The sequence below is a fragment of the Nycticebus coucang genome, chromosome 1, assembly GCF_027406575.1.
Source record: "Nycticebus coucang isolate mNycCou1 chromosome 1, mNycCou1.pri, whole genome shotgun sequence".
Classification (NCBI taxonomy): Eukaryota; Metazoa; Chordata; class Mammalia; order Primates; family Lorisidae; genus Nycticebus; species Nycticebus coucang.
Window position 1 is genome coordinate 36,163,868 of NC_069780.1, and position 23,711 is coordinate 36,187,578.

At 38.6% G+C, this 23,711-nt stretch overlaps 1 protein-coding gene across 1 annotated transcript in view; it reads right to left on the bottom strand.

Moving 5' to 3' along the window:
- The window catches only part of COL25A1 (collagen type XXV alpha 1 chain), a 535,414-nt gene that overhangs the window by 16,737 nt on the left and 494,966 nt on the right, over window positions 1-23,711 (bottom strand). Inside the window, exons 30-34 of the mRNA XM_053564529.1 lie at window positions 22,715-22,741; window positions 13,008-13,061; window positions 4,028-4,081; window positions 2,414-2,440; window positions 1,394-1,447 (exon numbers count right to left, since the gene is read on the bottom strand). Of these exons, the coding sequence (XP_053420504.1) occupies window positions 1,394-1,447; window positions 2,414-2,440; window positions 4,028-4,081; window positions 13,008-13,061; window positions 22,715-22,741 (216 nt within the window). The remainder of the gene's footprint in view (window positions 1-1,393; window positions 1,448-2,413; window positions 2,441-4,027; window positions 4,082-13,007; window positions 13,062-22,714; window positions 22,742-23,711) is intronic.

Sequence of the window (23,711 nt, forward strand, 5' to 3'; positions counted from 1 at the left end):
GGTGTCATACCTCACAGCAACCTCAACTCTTGGGCTCAAGTGATTCTCTTGGCTCAGCCTCCCAAGTAGCTGTGACTACGGGTATCTGCCACAATGCCTGGTTATTTTTTGTTGCAGTTGTCATGCCCGGGCCGGGTTCAAACTCACTATCTTTGGTGTATGTGGCCAGCGCTGTAATCACAGTGCTACGGGTGCTGAGCCTGTGCTATTTTATATATGAATTTTTTTTTTTTTTTTTTAGAGATAGGGTCTCACTTTATTGTCCTTGGTAGAGTGCCATGGCTTCACAGCTCACAGCAACCTCCAACTCCTGGACTTAGGCAATTCTTTTGCCTCATCCTCCCAAGTAGCTGGGACTACAGGTGCCCATAAGAACACCCAGCTATTTTTTGTTGCAGTTTGGCCAGGGCCAGGTTTGAACCCACCACCCTCGGTATATGGGGCCAGCGCCCTACCCACTGAGCCACAGGCACTGCCCTGTGCTATTTAATATTACTTTAAAATATTTTTTCAAAGTCTATTTATTTTTTGAGACAGTGTCTCACTCTGTTGCCATGGCTAGAGTACAGTGGTGTCATCATAGGTCACAGCCACCTCAAACTCCTGGGTTCAACTGATCCTCCTCCCTCAACCTCCTGAGTAGCTGGGACAAAGGCATCTGCCACCACATGTGATTTATTTTTCTATTTTTTTTATAGAAACAGGGTCTCATTCTTGCTTATACTGGTCTTGAATTCCTGATTACAAGTGATCCTCCTGTCTTAGCCTCCCAGAGTGCTAGAATTACATGCATGAGCCACAGCACCTGGCCCTAAATCTTTTACTTTTTATTAATTCAGGATCAGATAGTTGAAACACTATAACTTGAATATCTTAAAATTATATTTATTTATTTATTTGAAGTAGGGTCTTACTCTTTTGTCCAGTGTCTTAGAGTACAGTGATGTGATCATATTTCATTGCAACCTTAAGTAAAAGTGATCCTCTTGCCTCAGTCTCCTGAGTAGCTGGGAGTACAGGTGCATACCACTATGCCTCGCTAATTTTCAAATATTTTTTGTAGAGATGGGGTCTTGCTATGTTGCCTAGGCTGGTCTACAACTCCTGGCCTCAAGTGATCCTTCTGCCTCGTCTCCCAAAGTGCCAGGATTACAGGTGTAAGCCACCATGCCCAGCCTGAAGATTATAATTTTTTCTTCTATGCTAGACAGTGCCCTTATTTCCCATGGGGTAGCCTTCTTCATTCCTCTTTGAAGAACTGATTCTTTAGATCAGGCATCAGTATGTTTTTGGAGCACAGGATGGAGACAGATACAGTGTCAACACGAGCTGAACAGCAAGCAGACAGCATGAGAAGAATCAAGCAAGGCACATGCTAGAACGGAGAGGTCACCTTTTCTCCCTTTTCTCCTAGATCGCCCTTTTCACCCCGTGGACCAGGAAAGCCCTGCAGAATAAAAAGCAAACTGAAAAGATCTATTGGTGCAACTGTGGCAAAATCATGTTGAAAAACATTGTTAAGATTTCGTGTTTCTGAACTCAAATCTAACAAAAATGGCATGCCAAACAATCTTAACACTAGGTAAGGTAGAACTCAGAAATAATAGTTTTCTGATGTCTCAATTATTACTACACAACAAGTTTCTTGCTTTTTCTTCTCAGAAATGTAGAGTGGAAAGAATACCAGGATACTAGTTTGACAACTGGAATGTTCACTGATTTATGTGGATTTGGGCAAATCACTTACCTCTCTGCATTTCAGCCTCTGGACTGTAAAATGGAATTAATGATATCTACCAGAAGCTGTTGTGAACGTTAAATGAGATACTGTGTATCAAGAATGGTGCCTGAACACAACAGGTGCTCAGTAAATAGTAGCTATTATTACTTTTGCTATTGTCATTATTTGTGTAATACAGGATGAGTAGTGATTGTCTTTAGAGGCATTTACTTTTGACATTCTCTATTTTTATAGTGTTGTATTAGCATAAGATACATAAGGACTTAGTGCTAAAAGGAAAAATACTGGATAACGGCTTTGAGAACAATACATACTACACCATTCCCTATGAGTAGCATGTGAGAGGTATATGAATTTTATGCATTTTTTATAAGTGGGCATGCTGATGTCGAGTATCATTTATTTGGAAAGTATTTTGAAGTGTCAATATCCACCATCAGTTATTAATTTTATGCTAGATAATTTGTTTTTGCTTTTATGTCTATCTCATGCAAACACTAATGTGTTTTATATTGCTGTCTCCATACACAGCAATATATGTGTATGGAGACATCGCTATAAAATATAAGAATAAAATATTCTTATTACAAAAAAATAAGAAGTATTCTTTCTGCTGTTGAATGGAGACCATCACATCCATTACAACAGGAAGATGTTTATCATATTACTTACATCAAGACCAGGCTCTCCATCTTTCCCCTGCCAAAGAACCATAGTAGCTACATTAGTGTTCCTAAGTTTCATGAATAGGTTATTGCTTTGTTTAAGGTTGCCTGAACATGCAACACTCCTACTAGAACTACTTTAGAAATGTGGAAAAGATATTGATTAGAAATACAAATTTCTGTAAATCAAGTGAAGTAATGGTTAGTGTTGCAGTTCAGGGTCATGGAAAGATTTTTGTTATGTATTAGGTTACATAAACTGATATTTTACTGAAGTTTAATACTTGGTATCCAAGTTGTCAGTCAGGGATTAAGTGAAAAGCACAAATATAGTTTAGTTGATTTTAAAACACACAAGCATTAATAAAGGATGTAAATCCATGCTGCTTTAGTTTGGAAACTTAGTAGTTAGCTCATAAATCAGTAGGGAATGTGAAACTGTGTATTGTTAAGCATAGTTTTAATTTAGCCAGATGTGTACCTGGTAAATAAATATTAAGAGTGTGAAGGTTGCAACTTAAAAACTGTTTTGTTTTTTTTTTGCAGTTTTTGGCCAGGGCTGGGCCTGAACCCGCCACCTCCGGCATATGGGGCCGGCGCCCTACTCCTTTGAGCCACAGGCACCGCCCTTAAAAACTGTTTTTAAGTAATCTTTGTAAATAACTGATCCCCAAGTATAACAGAAGTCACGACAGTGTCACTCAAGGATGATAAACTCACCCTGCATGCATATTATGGTGATGGCCCTACTATGTCATACTGTGGATCCACCCAAAGTTTCTGAGAGCCTAATTTGATTCTGCCAATTAGATTTTGAAATATACTTCAAAATCAGAATTTTTTTAAGCACAGAAGTAATCATGGTTTAAGTTTGTTATTTCAGTTCATAAAAAGTATGTGGAAGATACAGGAAGATTTGAACCTTAATACAATGTACGCTTCTATTATAGTCCTACCTTTTACCCCACTGAATCAGTTACAATTTTTCCCAAGATAGTATTTTTGAAGTACAACTTAGGTCTCAACTTTAATTCTATGTAATTAAGAATTTTCAGAGGACAGAACACCATCAACATTCTATGTCCTGAAGATCATTTGTCACCACAGTAATTAGAAAGGTCAGAAACTTCAAGTCATAATACAACTTCAATTTAATTTAAGGAATAAATTTTATTAGTAAGAGTCCTTTTAGTAAACAGCCTATGAGAACAGATAAAATCTTAAGGAGGTTGTTTTAAATGGAGCTTCCACACCCATTTCTTGATTCAGTGACCTTCTAAGACAGTGCCAGATGTGAGTGTCCAGTCAGATGGCACGGGGAGGGTGTGACCTGACAGTCAGAATCCTGCTTTCAGGTTAGGACAGTTTAGCCCAGAGACTGCCTTTGACCCTCTCAATCTTGTGAAGTGTGGGTGTATGTTGGTATATGATGAACGAGTAAGAGACTCAATCGGAACTATTTCGTAAGGACACAGAACTGTCGGCATTGTAGGTAATTAGCAGGTGGTTCTCTGCTCCTCTAGCATGTTAGTCTGCCCCATAAGGGAAGGGTTAACCTTGTCAGTGACTGCTCATCTATGCATGCTAAAGGTGGGGACTGTGCATGTGACCGTGAACTCACGGGTAGGCCGTAGGGCCCTCTGGGTCCAGGCTCTCCCATAGCTCCTTTTTCACCCTAAAACGAAAAGTATAAAGTTCAGATCACACATACACACTGACGTTCACACACTTTCTCTTATGGCCTGTGTACAAAACCTCCATTTAAAGGACCATATATCAAAATCACAAGGATTCAGAATCTCTCAGGGTCACTGCCAGGGATACGGTGAAGGTAATCCACAATAGCATCATTCCAAGGGAGGGCAGTAAGAGCCTGGGGCTGCCCAGCCAGGCAAGAGCATTTCATATCTTGGATGCTATACTTAGGTTTCTTTGGCATTTGGTGAGAAACATTTGTTACTAATTATTCCAAGTTAGTACTTTTTAAAAAACGTGAGAATAAGATGCTTTTTCCTGAACACTATTTAGATAGGGAAAAAGTATGCTTTCTTCCCCTACTAAGCATCTCTCCTTTGGAGAAGCCCTTCCTGACTGCCCCTCCCCTCCCTTCACCTGGGTGTGTTTTACATCACAGCCCTCCCGTACCACACATTCAGGGAGAAGAGAACCTGCTTATTCTCTGCTGCCCACTCTGGAGTATGCATGTAGGAGCTCCATGGTCTCTGGATGATTCCCTGCAGCCCCCATGGCTTGGAATAGCATTTGACAGATCAGTAAATATTTGTCAAGTGAATGAAATAAGTCTAATGAATATAATTACATACATATTTTCTTTTCTGAAATACAGGGTTTCAAGACTTACATTGTTTACACCAAATGCTTCATGAATTAGGTATACATTACCTTCCTCACTCTGTCTCCAAGTGCTTATTTATTTGTTTATTGAGGCAGAGTCTCACTCTTGTCTTGGGTAGAGTGCTATGGCATCACAGCTCACAGCAACCTCAAACTCTTGGGCTCAATTTTCTTGCCTCAACCTCCCAAGTAGCTGGGATTACAGGCACCTGCACAACACTCTGATAGTTTTTCTATTTTTGGTAGAGATGAGGGGTCTCAATTTTGCTCAGGCTGGTCTTAAACTCCTGAGCTAAACGATGCTCCCTTCCTTCGCCTTCCAGAGTGCTGTGGTTACAGGTGTGAGCCACCACCCAGGCCCAAGTGCCTATTTAAATAGTGGTTTTGTCCAGCTGAGATGATCATTCTTATAAAGAATATGTGTTATTGGAGGTAGTTGCATGGATAGAAATAATCATGATATAATGTAAGAGATGTTCTGCTCTTCAAATAGTGTTTTCTTCAGCTGCTGTCTCCAGATAAAAATGTTTGTCAGTGTGTAGGATGAAAACTTCAGGAGTAATAGTGATGCTCGTATGCCCAGTGAAATAGAAAATGGTATCTTCTGTTATTGTACCCCAAGAAGTTGAAAGGTTAACCAGTCTTTTTGCACAAGTAAAACATTAGGTTCAGGTAACTCTGCCTGCAAGGCCATCTGATATGCTTGTGTTTCCTTCTACTCCCGATTCCCATGTGAGAAAATTTGGGGTCGCTGTTAACATTCTTCTTTAATCTCAATTTAAGAGCTTGGTGGAACTAATTAGCATTGTCATTAGAGGCATATAGTTCAGGTGAGATTACTGAACATAAATATGATAAAAGCTTGTTGAACTATTTTTTTCAACCTTAACCTTTTTTTATTTTGTGTATTTTTTTCTCTTTTCTCTTTTTTTTATTATTTATTTTATTTTATTTTACTTTTTATTGTTGGGGATTCATTGAGGGTACAATAAGCCAGGTTACACTGATTGAATTTGTTAGGTAAAGTCCCTCTTGCAATCATGTCTTGCCCCCATAAAGTGTGGCACACACCAAGGCCCCACCCCCCTCCCTCCTTCCCTCTCTCTGCTTTTCCTACCCCCCGCCCATGACCTTAATTGTCATTAATTGTCCTCATATCAAAATTGAGTACATAGGATTCATGCTTCTCCATTCTTGTGATGCTTTACTAAGAATAATGTCTTCCACTTCCATCCAGGTTAATATGAAGGATGTAAAGCCTCCATTTTTTTAATAGCTGAATAGTATTCCATGGTGTACATATACCACAGCTTGTTAATCCATTCCTGGGTTGGTGGGCATTTAGGCTGTTTCCACATTTTGGCGATTGTAAATTGAGCTGCAATAAACAGTCTAGTACAAGTGTCCTTATGATAAAAGGATTTCTTTCCTTCTGGGTAGATGCCCAGTAATGGGATTGCAGGATCAAATGGGAGGTCTAGCTTGAGTGCTTTGAGGTATCTCCATACTTCCTTCCAGAAAGGTTGTACTAGCTTGCAGTCCCACCAGCAGTGTAAAAGTGTTCCCTTCTCTCCACATCCACGCCAGCATCTGCAGTTTTGAGATTTTGTGATGTGGGCCATTCTCACTGGGGTTAGATGGTATCTCAGGGTAGTTTTGATTTGCATTTTTCTAATAGATAGGGATGATGAACATTTTTTCATATGTTTGTTAGCCATTTGTCTGTCTTCTTTAGAGAAGGTTCTATTCATGTCTCTTGCCCATTGATATATGGGATTGTTGGCTTTTTTCATGTGGATTAATTTGAGTTCTCTATAGATCCTAGTTATCAAGCTTTTGTCTGATTCAAAATATGCAAATATCCTTTCCCATTGTGTAGGTTGTCTCTTTGCTTTGGTGTTGTCTCCTTGGCTGTACAGAAGCCTTTTAGTTTAATGAAGTCCCATTTGTTTATTTTTGTTGTTGTTGCAATTGCCATGGCAGTCTTCTTCATGAAGTCTTTCCCTAGGCCAATATCTTCCAGTGTTTTTCCTATGCTTTCTTTGAGGATTTTTTATTGTTTCATGCCTTAAATTTAAGTCCTTTATCCACCTTGAATCAATTTTTGTGAGTGGGGAAAGGTGTGGGTCCAGTTTCAGTCTTTTACATGTGGATATCCAGTTCTCCCAACACCATTTATTGAATAGGGAGTCTTTCCCCCAAGGTATGTTCTTGTTTGGTTTATCGAAGATTAGGTGGTTGTAAGATGTTAGTTTCATTTCTTGGTTTTCTATTCAATTCCAAGTGTCTATGTCTCTGTTTTTGTGCCAGTACCATGCTGTCTTAACCACTATGGCTTTGTAGTACAGACTAAAATCTGGTATGCTGATGCCCCCAGCTTTATTTTTATTACTAAGAACTGCCTTAGCTATACGGGGTTTTTTTCTGGTGTCATACAAAACGCAGAATCATTTTTTCTAAATCTTGAAAGTACGATGTTGGTATTTTGACAGGAATGGCATTTAATAGGTAGATTGCTTTGGGAAGTATAGACATTTTAACAATGTTGATTCTGCCCATCCATGAGCATGGTGTGTTCTTCCATTTGTTAAAATCCTCTGCTATTTCCTTTTTGAGGATTTCATCATTTTCTTTATAGAGGTCCTTCACCTCCTTCGTTAGGTATATTCCTAGGTATTTCATTTTTTTTGAAACTATGGTGAAGGGAGGTGTGTCCTTAATTAGCTTCTCATCTTGACTGTTATTGGTGTATACAAAGGCTACTGACTTGTGGACATTGATTTTATATCCTGAAACTTTACTGTATTTTTTGATGACTTCTAGGAGTCTTGTGGTTCTCTAAGTATAAGATCATGTTGTCAGCAAAGAGGGAGAGTTTGACCTCCTCTGCTCCTATTTGGATTCCCTTTATTTCCTTGTCTTACCTAATTGTATTGGCTAGAACTTCCAGGACTATGTTGAAAAGTAAAAGTGACAGAGGACAACCTTGTCTGGTTCTAGTTCTAAGAGGAAAAGCTTTCAGTTTTACTCCATTTAGTAAAATATTAGCTGTGGGTTTGTCATAGATAGCTTCAATCAGTTTTAGAAATGTGCCACCTATGCCTATACTCTCCAATGTTCTAATTAGAAAAGGATGCTGGATTTTATCAAATGCTTTTTCTGCATCTATTGAGAGGATCACATGATCTTTATTTTTGCGTCTGTTAATATGGTGGATAACGTTTATGGACTTGCATATGTTAAACTAGCCTTGCATCCCTAGCTTGTTGAACTATTACTCATTATTACTAATGAGCAACATTTTAAAGCAACAATATTTGCCCTCAATGAACTGGCTAGGATTTAAATGAAACAGATTTCAATAAAATGAGCAAATAGTAAAATGTTCATGTTTTTACTATATAATCACACAATTTTATATGTCAAAGATTTTTTTTTTTCTTTTGAGACAGTCTCACTTTGTCGCTCTAGGTAGAGTGCTGTGGTATCACAGCTCACTGCAACCTCAAACTCTTGGGCTTAAGTGATTCTCTTGCTTCAGCCTCCCAAGTAGCTGGGACTACAGGTGCCTGCTACAACACCCAGCTATTTTTAGAGACAAGGTCTCGCTCTGGCTCAAGCTGGTCTTGAACTTGTGAGCTCAGGCAATCCACCTGCCTCAGACTCCCAAAGTGCTAGGATTACAGGCATGAGCCACCTCGCCCAGTCTGACAAAGATTTCTCTATGCTAAAACAATTTTATTCTTGTTAAGAATGTTTATTCTAGAGTTAAAAACCACAATGTTTAGGCATATTGTAAGAACCAGTTTTTTAAAATTTAACTTGATAGTTGCCTTGCATTTTGTGAAGGGGGATTGTGTTGTCTGCTAAGATTTTTTGAGGGAGGGGCCAGGCACTGCTGTAATCCTAGCACTCTGGGAGGTCGAGGCGGGTGGATCCCTTGAGCTCCTGAGCAAGAATGAGACCAGTCTCCACTAAAAATAGAAAAATTAGCTGGGCATCATGGTGGACACCTGTAGTCTCAACTACTTGGGAGGCTGAGGCAAGAGGATCACTTGAGCCCAAGAGTTTGAAGTTGCTGTGAACTGTGATGCCACGTACTCTACCCAGAGTGACAGAGACCCTGTCTCAAAAAAAAAAAAAAGAGAGAGAGAGAGAGGAAAAGAAATAAACAAAAATAAAGGGGTTTTTGAGGGAGGGAAGAGGTAACAGCTTGAGAAAAAGTAACTGAACATTGTGGATATTACTATGCTGGATAATTTGTCAAATTTGAGTCATGTTCTTCCATTTCTTTTCCAGGTATACATAAGTTAAAAAGAAAAAAAATCTGAGTCATAAAAGAAACATTTTTAAAACATAAAAATGTTTAAGGAAATAAATGATTTGTAAACCTCAAAAATAAAAAAATAAGCAAATAAATAAAATGGTTTAAAAATCTTTTTTTCTGAGATAAGAGTCTCAAACTGTCGCGCTGGGTAGAGTGCTGTGGCGTCGTAGGTCACAGCAACCTCCAACTCAGGCTCAAGCAATCCTCTGCCTTAGTTTTTCAATTTTTAGTAGAGATGGGGTCTTGCTCTTGCTTAGACTGGTTTCGAACTCATGAGCTCAAGCAATCCACCCTCCTCGGCCTCCCAGAGGTTTTAAATTTTAATTCCTGTTCTGGTAGTTTTAGGCTGTGTGACCTCTGGCAACTATCTTAATCTTTCTGTGCCTAAGTCCCACTGGCTGTAAATGAGAACAGTAATACATATACTGTAAGAATATAGGTAAGTCCTGAAGATAAAATGTGACTGTCATATATGAAACTATATATGCCGTAAATAGTAGCTATTATTAATATTATACTATTCAAAGTCTTGTTTTTAATTTTTTTAAAAAGGGCTTGACAACCTAATGAATACTAATTCAAAATTAATTTCTTTCAGTTTGATTTGGTTGTGTTATTTATGATTTTTAAAATGGGTGTGTGTGTTTAGTGGGACGTGGGGATTTAAAGGCAGGGTTCATATGCAGGAATAGGCCAGGTTAGTGTAGATCTAGTTGGGAAAATCTGCACAGATTATTTTGATATTATCAATGCCTCCCCCCGATCCAATTGAGAAACTTGGTTTTGTTATATTTTATTTATTTATTTAAAGACAGAGTCTCACTTTGTCACCCTTGGTAGAGTGCTGTGGCATCACAGCTCACAGCAACCTTCAACTCTTGGGCTTAGGCAATTCTCTTGCCTCAGCCTCCCAAATAGCTGGGACTACAGGTGCCCACCACGACGCCCGGCTATTTTTTTGTTGTAGTTTAGCCAGGGCCAGGTTCAAACTGGCCACCCTTGGTATATGGAGCTGGCACTCTACTCACTGAGCCACAGGTGCCGCCTGGTTTTGTTTTTTAAAATAAATATACTATGGCTTATTTGAATAAAGCTATCACTAAAACCTTTGACTGAGAAACTTCTAGAATAGCCTATCCCAAATAATTACTTTAAGCCAGGGGTCCTCAAACTGTGGCCCACGGGCCACATGAGGCGGTGTGATTGTTATTTGTTCCCTGTTTTGTTTTTTTACTTCAAAATAAGATATGTGCAGTGTGCATAGGAATTTGTTCATAGTTTTGGTTTTTTTTTTTTAAACTATAGTCTGGCCCTCCAATGGTCTGAGGGACAGTGAACTGGCCCCCTGTTTAAAAAAGTTTGAGGACACCTGCTTTAAGCTAATAGACTCTTGCCAGTGACTGGGTTAGAAATGGACAGATGACCCAGTTCTGGTGAATGAGGTGCCACCAGCAGTCAGCTGGCACGTTCCTTCCCGCTAAGGGAGACACAAAGGCCAGACTCTTTGTTCCCTGCTGATGTCTCTGATGCCAGCTTGCCTGTGGTCAGAAGACAAGGCCGGTCCATGGAAAGGCCACCACAGCAAAGCCTAAGTTATCCTTTGAATATTTCATTATAGGAAAACAATGCATTTCTTTATTGTTTCAGCCATTTTGAGTTTGGCCTCTGTCACTTAGAGCCGAAAGTATTCTAATAGTTCCAGCTTGAATATTTGTAGGAATGAAATATTAACTCAGGGATTTAAATGTGCACTTCTTTTCCTGGATTGAGTAATTCCAAAAAAATTTCTGAACCTCTCAAATGTAATATATTCTATAGCGTTCCAGAGCAGTTTCAGTGAAGAAATCAGGTGAGGGCAGGGAGCATCAGGTGCCTGGGCAGCTGAACACTAATGCTGGTGATTGTATATTTGACAATTTCTGAATAACACCATGTGTCAAATGCATGTTTTCTTTAGGTTGTTTTAATTTCATTCAGCCTCTTTAGTTTGCATGTCTACACTGACATATTATTCCAGAATGCCACTTTTTGCTGATTCCTTTTTCTTTAAAATTTGAAACTTTTTCAAGGGAGTCCAGATGGTTCCTCTATCAATTAACTTGGAGAATCACACTCTAGTTTAGCTCTTTGGTTGAGGGGCACTTGGCAAATACTGATATATGATCCAGTTAAGATGGTTAACATGCTGAGTAAATACAAGTGTAACACTTTACACTCCACACCATTTGACTTAAACTATGCCTTCAAAAATTCTTAGCAATTTCATTTGCTCTTCTGGTTAATTCTGCCCCAGCACTGAGATCTGATACTCTTGTGACATTGTGGAGCTATCGGAAGTAGCAGCTGATTTACCAAACGGTAAACCCTCTTGAGCCTCAAGGCATTCTGCCAAAAGACTGCCTGAGATTTGCTGCTCCGTTTTTAGTACACGGGCAGAATTTCTTCATACAGTTCTTAAGAGCAAATCTGTGTCAGCAGTGTTGAGGCTCTTAGCTTCTAAATATTTTTCATGACAATGATCTTTAGAAGTTGTTGGTTTGATCTTAGAAATAAGACAATTGCAGATTCAAATGATATAATCCTGTAGGATTCATCTGTTTATAGAGGCATTCTTAGATAAAGCCAGCCTTCATCACTGTGTGTACAGCCTGCACCATTTGCATTCACTTTGACCCCATTCTCTGGTTATTTCTTGCATACATTTTTTTTTTCTCTGTAGTTACATTATAAATCTTTTAGGTCAGGGAAAATATCTGCTTCCTTTGCAGCACTGAGTATATATTTATAAGTATTAATAAAAGACTAGGGGATGATTAACCAATTATAGTGGTATTGTTCAAAGTACTAGAGCAAAGCATCTTTATCTAAGTGGGAGGAGAGTTTTTCCATTTCACACTAGAAGTAATATCATGCTTTGTACGTATTTACTACATGAATGAATTCACTTTATAGAACACAGAATTATGGAAGTGGAAGTCATGTCAAAGAAAACACGACTAGCCCTTTTTCTTTTTTAAAGCAAATTACCTTAGACTGATGAAAATCCATCCAGTTTCTAAGACTATAAACTCGCACAGTGAAAGATTTCGACATTTTGAAGCCCTCACTATTCAAATACTTTCTTTCTATCCTATCCTGGATAGTGGGGAAATTGATGACACAAGTCCTTTCAGACACACATAAAAACTTCTGAGTTTTTCAAGGTGAGGAAAAGAAAAAGTAGGAGAAAAACAGAGAGAGAGAGGGAGAAGTTCCAGACAGATGACCAGCTGTGAATACTGCTGTACATTTTTGTGTGTCAGATATTTATCTTCCCTTCTGAACATTTTTTTTTCCCAAGGATAGGGAAACATGGCCTAGCACTAGGGAGGTTAGTGAAAGGTTTTTGTTTTGTAATGAACTGAAATGACTTCCTTATGGTTAAAGTAAAAACAAGCTATTCTTTAGCTTAAAAAAAAAAAAAAAGGAAGCATGTGTAACTTTGAGGAGAATGCTTAGGTTTTGTAATTTCCTTTGGAAAAAGGTTGTAACTCACTCTGAATGAATACAGTAGCTTTATATAAAAGATTATCAAGCAGAATATGTAGTCCTGGAAATTTTAGCCCCACTGACTTCAACTTTTTGGATGAAGGCCAGATGAAAATATCTTCCTTATGGGTTAAGGAAGGATAATCTGAACTATTTATTTTAGCGATGTAAATGTATGCATTGTTTTTATTAAGGCAGCCATCTTCTATTTTATACTCTGTGGTTTTATTCTCTCAGTGTTAGGATACTGGATTGAACTTAAGATGGTATCTATTTTCATTTAATATTAGATAGCCCTTTGTTTGTTCTGTAAACTGGTCAGTTCCAGTTCAACTAATATGGAGAAACCAGGTCTTTAGTACACAGCGTAACAACTTCTGGAGCAACTTACTCTTTCTCCTTTGGGACCTGCAGGGCCATGGGGTCCCATAGGACCATCTGTACCCTAAGAAAAAGATAAAAATAAGATGATATGAGACATCACACAGTGGATACAAGAGTAGCAGTTATAATTGATCCTGGACTTTTCCTGCGTAAATGATGCCTTAGAATGTTGCTAAGACAAAACTAATCTCCCTTCAAGGTGCTTTATCCTTGATTCTTTCAGGCAGTGGTTTTCAAGAAACTCATGCAGAAAGGATGAATTATATAACCACAAATTTTAATGAAAAGCTATATATCATATTATATTTAATTATATATTTACTTCCTGACTAAATGAAACATCTTCACTTTGTCCCCATAATTTTAAGAAGGCAAATATTCTTGTTTTTCTCTCCGGTCACCTCTTCCTCAAGCTCTCTCTGGATACCATAGGCCCCTTGTGGACACATATGCTCTCAAGCTTGTTCAAAAGCTATTTAAGACACTTACACAGTTATGCAAGTGGCAAAAATAAAATTATTAAATAAATAAGAACAGTGTTCAACTGTTGAAACTTTCTGCAACTCTTTTGGGAGCAGCAGGAGCTTAGAGGGCAGGGCTGATTCTTATGGGTTCTGCGTCAGTTGCTGCAGTCACCAGGCTTACAACTGGCAAACCAAGTAGCCGGGATGATTTAATGTCATAAATGCCTTGTGGCTTCCTTGTTAGTTCATGATTAGGATTTCTGTGGGACAGGAGGTAATATTTGAATAAATATTAGAACACTGAGGTCCAGTGAAAATAATTACTGCCCGAATCAGGTTTTTAGAATTGAAAAGCTAAGGATTTCTTTTAGTTAAAAATGTAGCAAGGAATTCAAGTATACTTGCTCATTTTCAGGAAGACTGTGATTAGATAGTCAAAGAATTGATTATAAAATTGCAAATGTATGAACTATTCCAGCACAATTGTTCCATAGTATTCCCATTTACATTCTACTATTCTGGTTTATTCTGTTAGAGCCTTGTGATATACACATAAAAGAATTCAGAGTTTCAAACTCATTCTAATGTTAGAGAATTCTCATCACCTTAACTGATCTTTTTTTCTTACTTGCTGAACTCTAAGTTCACCTTCAGAAGACTTCTAACTAGTGAATGTCTGCGGCTAAAACTCAAGAGATGGAGTTGTTAAGAAGCAAAGAAAAGAGACAAAATGACAGACTGCAGACGAGTCATTTCTATGAACAGAGAAAGTCAGTTCCAAGGCAAAAGTTCCATTCTAGGATGGAGATAAACCTAAAAGGAAAGGCAAGTTAAAAGAAATACACATGAATGTCTACTGGTCACAGACAAATCTTCTGGGATTTTAAGACGATCAGACTGGCCATTCTTCCCACCTAGCAAATTGTTCAGACTTGAATGCAGGCTTCATAGTGATGCTCTGGCAGTTTAGGCTGCACTTCAGACAAAGCTGCAACCCATCCTCTGTACATTGTTCCCCCTACGCAGCCACCTTTGTTCACCTTTCCCTTTTACTCCAGCCTCAAGTACCCTCATCATCATTTGATGGGAGGACATGGAGCAAAGGGGTTCGTCCTGAACCACAGGATTCACAGCTACAAAGCACGTCAGAGCAAGACAAGGGACAGACTCACCCGGGATCCTGGCTTTCCGTCTAAGCCAGATGCTCCCTGTGTGATTTGGTTGGTAGCAGGGTTGGTGGGTGTAACACGAATGACAAGAACAGAGATTAGTATAAGGTACTGATGAACAAATGTAACACTTCAAGCAACATAATAGGCAGTCACAGAGTTCTGGGATGAATATCACATTGCTACAAATTGTTAGTTTTTTTTTTTTAAACAACAAACCACATGACAATAAACACCCCACAGATGATGGCATTTTAATGACATTTCTATGTGACATGTTCTTATTTAGAAATCAAATTAATGAAATTTATAAAGTGGGCTACAAAGTCGTTACTGGTAACAGAAGCTTCAATCTAATTTCCATATGAAACTAATTTTCTAAAGACTGTACTATTTATATTTCTTTAGGTTCTGAAGAAAAAGTAATGGTAATCTCTTAAGAAAGGGCTCATTATAGTAATCAATCAAATTTAGCATTTCAGAGGAGAAAAAAGAGCTCTGGTTACACTTGTTAAAATAGTATTTATGTTCATCTTGAAGCATTTTGTCTAATTTTTTAAAAACAGTATTTATGAATAACAAATATAGAGTTTTAACATGTCAGGATGAGGCTAGGTGGATCTTACAGAACAATACTCAATGTCTAGGTTGTTCCTGCTGTTCACACTAGTTACCACTAGAGGGACTTCTAGGAACAGAAAAAAGCCAGGGAAAAAAAATCGTGAGACCAAGCAAAAAATGACTCTAAAACTAAATCATTTCTCAAATGATTATTTGCTTCAAATAATCCTAGACTCAAAGCTTGAATGGGAAATGAAAAATCACTTAAAAACGTAATGTTTTTAGGCAATGCATGCTTTTCTTTACCGTGAATCTAGGCTACACATAGAGTATGATTTTAAAAGGGCATTTCCAATGCTTATTTCAAGAATAAGCACAATCATTTCTTTGATATGTTTTTTGTATCTTAAAGCCCAAATATTTATTTATAGTCCTTTAAAAATATTGATTAGATCGAGGAGTATTTAAAAAAGACAATGCACTGGGCCTCAAAATTCTCTTGGCAAGGTTGCAGAACTATATCCCAATTTTATGCTTCAGATGCAGTTAATAATACAAAATGGAAGAAAAAAACCTATTCCAGCTGCAGACTTTACCAATGATGCTGTACTATAAACATTTTGGGTATTTTCAGTTTTTTATTTTAAAATTCCTTCTGTATAATCCTACTATGATCCATATAATAAGTGCAAAATACATCTTTAGTTAGCAATGATTACAGTTTTAAAAAGTGTATTGTTGTTTGTTTAATGCTAGCATAGGTAGATCTCTCAGTTAAATGTTGTATAAAAAAATAACAGCATCAGGCATGCCTGTGGCTCAGGGGGTGGGGTGCCGCTAACATGTGCTGAGGCTGGCCATTCAAACCCGGTCTGGGCCTGCTGGACAACAATGACAACTGCAACAGAAAGATGGCAAGGCATTGTGGTGGGCACCTGTAGTCCCAGTTACTTGGGAGGCTGAGGCAAGAGAATCACTTAAGCCCAGGAGTTTGAGGTTGCTGTGAGCTGTGATGTTACAGCACTCTACTGAGGGCCATATAGTGAGCCTCTATCTCAAAAACAAACAAACAACCTCCCCCACAAAAAAAAACCCAGCATCCCTAAATTTGAAATTAGGGCAAACTTTAAAGAAATCATATTGATAGTTAAAATAAAATAGAAATCCAAACCTTTTCCCCTTTTGATACTTTCTTCAATCACCATTTTTTTTAGTTTCACTTTGTCGCCCTTGGTAGAGTGCCATGGCGTCACAGCTCATAACAACCTCAAACTCTTGGGCTTAGGTGATTCTCTTGCCTCAGTCTCCCGAGTAGCTGGGACCACAGGCGCCCACTACAACACCCAGCTATTTTTTTGTTGCAGTTTGGCCGGGGCTGGGTTTAAACCCACCATCCTTGATATATGGGGCTAGAGCCCTACTCACTGAGCCACAGGTGCTGCTCACCATTAATTATAACATTTGAAAGTAAATGGGGAAATGGTAAAAATTTTCTACTCATAATATTATATCTACCTAGAATGTTGAATTAATGACTCACATCTGTCATACATTGATCTAACTGATGTGATTTAACCTATACACATATATATATATATATATATGTTTGTGTGTGTATTTTTGTTTTTTTTAGAGACAGAGTCTCACTTTATCACCCTAGGTAGAGTGCTGTGGTGTCACAGCTCACAGCAACCTCCAACTCCTGGGCTTAGGCAATTCTCTTGCCTCAGCCTCCTGAGTAGCTGTGACTACAGGCACCCACCACAATGCCCAGCTATTTTTTTTGTTGCAGTTTGGCCAGATCTGGGTTTGAACCCACCACCCTGGGTATATGGGGCTGGTGCCCTACCCACTGAGCTACAGGCACTGCCCTATTTTTTCTTTTTTAAGACAGAGTCCTACGCTGTCACCCTGGGTAGAGTGTTGTGATCAACATAGCTCACAGCAACCTCAAACTCTTACACTCAAGAGTTCCTCTTGCCTCAGCCTCCCAAGAAGCCACGACTACAGGTGCCCACCATGATGCCCAGCTAGTTTTTCTATTTTTAGTAGAGATGGAGTCTTGCTCTTGCTCAGGCTAGTCTGAAACTCCTGAGCTCAAGCAACCCACCCACCCTGGCTTCCCAGAGTGCTAGGATTATAGGCATTAGCCATTGTGGCTGGCTTAACCTATATTTTATGAGGCTTAGGTCAGTCATTCAATAAAGAAATACATGCTGACATCTACCTATGTCTGATCTATGTAAGGCATTTGCTATCATGTGGAGTACCTTAGTACTTATATCCGTGGACACAATAAAATAATGAACTTTTTCCCCAGACAGACTTTTACTTAGTTGCCCTAAGTAGAATGCTGTGGCATCATAGCTCACAGCAACCTCAAACTCTTGGGCTCAAGCAATCCTCTTGCCTTAGCCTTCCAAGTAGCTGAGACTATGGGCACCTGCCACAACACCGGACTATTATTTTTTTTTTTTGGCCGGGGCAGGGTTTGAACCCACCACCTCTGGCATATGGGACCGGTGCCCTACTCCTTGAGCCACAGGCGCCACCCCAACACTGGACTATTTTTTAAAGACAGTGTCTCTCTTGCTCAGGTCTCAAACTCCTAAGCTCAAGCAATCCACCTGCCTTGCCCTACCAAAATGCTAGGAACTTTTTTTTTTTTTTTTTTGAGGCAGAGTCTTCCTCAGTTGCCCAGGCTACAGTATAGTGGCATCACAGCTTACAGCAACCTCAAATTCCTGGGCTGGAGTGATTCTCTTGCCTCAGCTTCTCAAGGAGCTGGGACTACAGGTACCCAGCACAAAACCTGGCTAATTTTTCTTTTTTTAGTAGTGATAGAGCTCTTGCTCAAGCTGGTCTCAAATGCCTGAGCTCAATGGTTCCTCCTGCCTTAGCCTCCCAGAGTGATTGTAGGCGTGAGCCATCACACTTGGCAAATTGTCAATTTCTTTCCTCTGGCATCTTAAATGTGTGTATAAACTATTTACTAATAGTGATCTTGTGTCATATCTTACCAGTATAATCTATAATGTTCTTTATGGACTTTTATCTACAGAATGGCCACTGTATATTCACTGAATAGATAGCATATTAAAATCTTGAAATTAAAGTGTCATGTTCAATAATAATTTAAAAAAATCTCTTTTTAGCTGTTTTGGAAAGAAGGCTAGCATAAAATGCATGTAAAGGGGAAGACATATCTTTTTCATTAACAATAAAAATAAAAACTATAAAATATTCTTATAGTATCCACTATTGCCACAAGAACCTTATGACAGAGAGTTTTCCAAACAAACAACATAAAACATGTAGAACATGATGTGATTGATTAACGTAAGGAGCCACAGCACTGAGCTCACACCATCAACAATGGCAATTGCATACCTGCCACCAACGGAGGGCTACAGTTTTGGTGTCCAAGGGGACAAAGCAACTGAGGGAGGATTTTAACCTTCACTAAATTATAAAAAGCTTTTGGGAGAAATTATGAAATAATGAGCACAATACTTTTTGAAGACAGGATGGTGGGAGAAGAATTGTTAGCCCTAAAAGAAGAAGGTTGGCATGTATGTAATTGAAGAACGACAGAACATTTATAACATTGTTTGTTACAGGGTCTTCCTCTGACAGGAGGGCGTACATCAGAGAAAACAAAGCTAGGCTGACCTCTGCTCTAACATAATGTTTTCTATTTACAGAAATCTCAAAAGTAAGATAGTTGCTGGTAAACCAGAGTTGTTACTTAGGGTAGAAAGAAAAATCTGAGATTTGCACTGAAATGGAAAGATTTCTTTACTTACTGGAAGACCAAGGGGTCCTCTGTCACCCTTTTGACCTGGTTCACCCTTCAATCCTTTAACACCATTTAACCCTGGTTCACCCTAAATGCAAAAGCAAATGCCAATTTTGGTTGCTAGTATGGGTGTTTAAACTATGAGAGAAGAAAGCCAGTCTCTGAAATAGTTGCAGATTCCAATTTTAGGTAACAGCAGAGTCAGTCTAATATTTCTTCCATCAGCTCAAAAATTAACTTAAAAATTTTAAAAAGTTAATAAACAGAAATTGACAATTCAATAATATTCTAGAAAGCAAAACTCCCAAGAAAGTGTGCTCCTTACAATCAAAATACATATGAGTTCTCTTTCAAGGAAATTAGTGTTATACTGCATAGTTGCAATCAAGCAAATCAAAGACAATCAGATTGAAGGATGCTGAAAGACGTTCAGTAGGAAAAACCCACTCTGCTGGAATGAAAAACTGGAATATGCAGGACAGTGTTATAGACAGATATTTTAAGCCTTTAAGCATTTTGCCCCAGGGAATGAGCTAAAAATGTAGCAGCTGATATTTGAAGTAATGCCATTTAGCAAGTCCTCATTCACTGACAGTGCCAAGTCTGGTCCCTACATGGATTAATCAAGAGTCAGCAACAAATCACCAATCCCAGAAGGGAATATGAAGATCAAAGAACTTAAATGTAGTTTAACTAGCTGTTTGTCCAATGCTGGAATAAAGGAGGTATGAATTTAACTCTGGGTGACATTACAAAAGCCACGGTGATAGATTCTCTTGACTCTGTTTCTAAAAATCAGAAAATACAGTACACCTATTTTCCATCAGTAATAGCACATCAGACAGAAAGTTCTGACCTGCTCACTTTTCAAGTACAGCCATTAATTTGTCAAGAAAATCTTGAAGGACTTGTGAAAGGAGAATGATTTCAGATTTGAATGCCCTACAGAGCGTCTCCTGAGTGGGGACAGGAAGGGATGAAGTTACGGTCAGAAGGCAGACAAGATTTTTAACCTGAGCAGTACTTACTCAGTTTGTCTGGTGGTGAAAATCAGTGTAGGGCCGGTGACACATGAAAAGTCAGAGCCCTGACCAGTTCATAGTAGCACAGTAATGGGTTTATGCATGTATTTATTTGTTTTTGAGACAGAGTCTCGCTCTGTTGCCTGGGCCAGTGTGCAGTGGCATCATCACAGCTCACTGCAGCCTGAAATTTAGGGTTCAACTGATCCTCAGGTAGGACTCTGGGTGCTCACCACCATGCCCAGCTAATTCCTTTCTCTTTCTTTCTCTCTCTCTCTCTCTTTCTTTCCTTCTTTCTTTTTTTGTAGAGACAAGGTCTTGCTATATTGCCCAAGCTGGTCTTGAACTTCTGGCCTTCAGGAATCCTCCCACTTCAGTCCCCCAAAGTGCCAGGACTAAAAGTATGACCCATTGTATCTGGCCTTGGGTATCATTAACAAGCCTCCTGGGTGATTCTTTTCAATAGGAAATTCCAGGAAAACAATGTGCTAGATTCATTTATTGTATCATGCTAAATACATGAACTTTCAGAAGGAGTCACAAAATAATGAGCACATGGGGATGACATAGTAAATTTTTGGGATTTTGAAGATAAGATGTTCACTGTACAGCCACCACAGCAAATCTATATGTGCTGCTGTCTGTAAGGTGTGATTACCGGAACATCACAGAATCAGAGTCAATATAATACTGATGCCAAGGCTCGACAGTGAACTTCAGTTTGCTGGTCTAAACTTGAGATCCGTGGCTTTGCATGGATCTGTGTGTGCATGGTCTGCAAGTGGTCTTGAGACAGTGGACATCAGGAAAGCCTGGATGGGCTATGAAATCCTTTGGTGGAGAATCATGTATTTTTAGGGGTGGGCATTAATTGAGGTCAGTTTAAAAACAGTTTAATCCAGTAACTAAAAGACCAAACTCTAAGACTGGTCCTAAATTCTAGTTAACCTGCCATTAACTAGCTGTATAATTCGGGGTAAATAACCCAAACTTCCTGGGCCTTTAAGTTTATTATCTACAAAATCATATGTAAAATCAAGTTTGTCATCTAGCATAGATAATCTATGAGGTTCTATTCAACTTTATCATTCTCTGAAATCTATGACTTAAGTAGCAATTGAAGTTACATCGACAAAATACATCATTGCATTTTAGGTAATCAAAAGGATCTTGCGATCATGGTGTTTCTGAATGACTCATGGAAACAGTATTAGTCTTGGTGGCTTTGCTTCTAGTCATTAGTATTAGGCTGGTCTTTGCTGGCATCTTAAAAGCCAAGGAGAAGCTAAGAGTGGGAAACACTGATAGAGTCAAGAGTGAAAAAAAAAAAAAGGGCATGGAGAAGGTATAAAACCACCACAATCAAAAGCTGATAGATGGGGCTCTCTCTTTTAACTCCCTGAACGTAACTCTTCTGAGACACCAGCTAAGACCCCCAGCCTTCTCAGAGGTAAGATATTCTAAGAAGGATAAAGAAGTGTGAATTCCCATTTTTGGGAGGAGTCTGCCTGACTGGGAAAAGGAAAGACGGATTTCCTGAGTCAGACCAGTACCGGCTGCTACCCACAGAACTTGCTGGGCCAGAAGGAACCAACCTCCCCACACCCCAGGTGCAGCTGGGCTGCCTCTGGATTCTGACACCCAGTGCCAATATTGACTTTATGTCACCCAGGACTGCACCTTTTCAACGCACCAGCTTACTACTTACTTATACTTTCAGGAGTCCTTGCTCCTTTTTTCAAGCAACCTTGAGGATGAGCTACAGAATTTTTCTGTGTAGAGCAAAGCATGAACAGAAAAGCTTTTCTGTTCAAGTAGCAATAATAACATCTGACTTTTATTGGGTATTTATGAGCAAGCATGGCAGACCTTTTGCTAAGTATTTTAAAATCATACCTCATTAAATTATCACAACACTGTGAGGTAAGTAACCCAGCTGAGTAAATGGAAGATTAGAGAGGCACAATAATTTGCCTGAAGTGATACAGCCTGTCAGTGGCAAAGCTGAGATTAGAATGTGCTCCTCATCACAGAGGCTCCCTGGAAGGAGGACTTTGTTTCCAGGGCTTTTTTAAATTCCCCATGACGTTCTCTCCATCTACTCAAAGGCAAAGAAAATGTGGAGACCATCATCATGATGCAAGTTGCACTAATGCTATTGTTCTCCTGTTAACCCAAAGAGTATAGAATACATGTAAGTGGTGTGATCTTCTTCCCACAGACTTCCCATTTTAGACCAGCGACTTCTAGGGGGAATAGAAAATTAAGACATTGGAGGTCAAAGTATTTAGATGCTGCACTACTGCATGCCAAGTAAGAAGTATTAATTAAAAACATCAAAATATATCATTAGAGACACTATCAAAAGAAAAAGCATCTGGACTGGTCTGATAATCTCATCAGATTCACTTTCTGTGAATCTGTCAAGTGGTTGACTTAAGTATGTTAATAATTTAAGAAGCTTCCATAGTGACAAGGAAAAAGGAAAAAGGAGGAATAATTTTTCTCCAGGTAACGTCATTTAAATTTGTTGTGAGTCACCGTGTGTTGTGAGATTTAAATATCCAGATGCTTAAAGGCTTAAAGATTATCAACAATACTTGACAAATAAATAAAACAGGACAGACATGCTTCTGTCATGCTTCTCCATGATTATCAAGGAAATAGAAATTGAATAATCAAGGGATTTGTTGGATTACCTTTGGTCCAGGAAGTCCATGGGGTCCCTGAAAATGGAAAACAGAGCTTTTAATTAAGAATTGATTCACTGTTTCCCAGCAGAAGTGAATATTATATCAAGCAACAAAAGAGATGTAAAACAAGAATCTTCTTGTTTGAGTTATAGCTAGAGGCAAGCCAGTGGATGTTATTTATTACCTACCAAAAGTTCCTTCCAGTTTTTGGATTGCTCTGTAAAAGGAAATTCATTTATAGCAATTCTGTCTGCTATATACCTATGTGAGAGAGGGGGAAATCTGCCAGTGTTATATGGAAGAAAAAAATGGGGGAAAATGTATTTTGAATTCATATTACTCCCATTTCTCAAATTTCCATTAAAAAAGTCTAGGTGGAATATATGGGATGCTCCATGAGTTTTAATGGAATAGAGATAAGACTGAAGAGAAAGAAATTTGCCAAAGAGAAGTCTCAGACTTTTAAGTACCAAGGAAGAGGAGACCTTTTCCATTAACTCCTCTAGACCCAAAGTGTCGAAGAATCAAAGGAGACGGAATACTCTGGTTTCTCTTCAGATTGCATATATCTTTTGCTTTTAAAGGAGATGAGAAGTGAGGAGATGACTGCCAATTTTGAGGTTTTCTAGTATAATTCATCCAATTTAAAATTAAGGAAAAGATTCTAATACAGGAAGGTTAAACATTATTATTTAGATTGCATTTAATTTTACAAAAACTAATTCTTCAAGGGTCTAATAAAAATCATTTACCAGTGGAAGGAAGCCACAAAGCATGCATGAATCAGGATAGGAAAAAATACATATTTTGTAGAAAATCTAAATATAGAGACTAATTAACCAATCTAACTTGAGTTATTGTGGATTCTTTTCAACTTTCCAAATGATTTAAATAGACCATTTGTAGAGAAGAGTATTTATTTAAATGTCCAGTGAAATCATACAACAACAGAAAAAATTTTTATCAGGCAATGCCTGGATATCTGTTACATATGTCTACACTA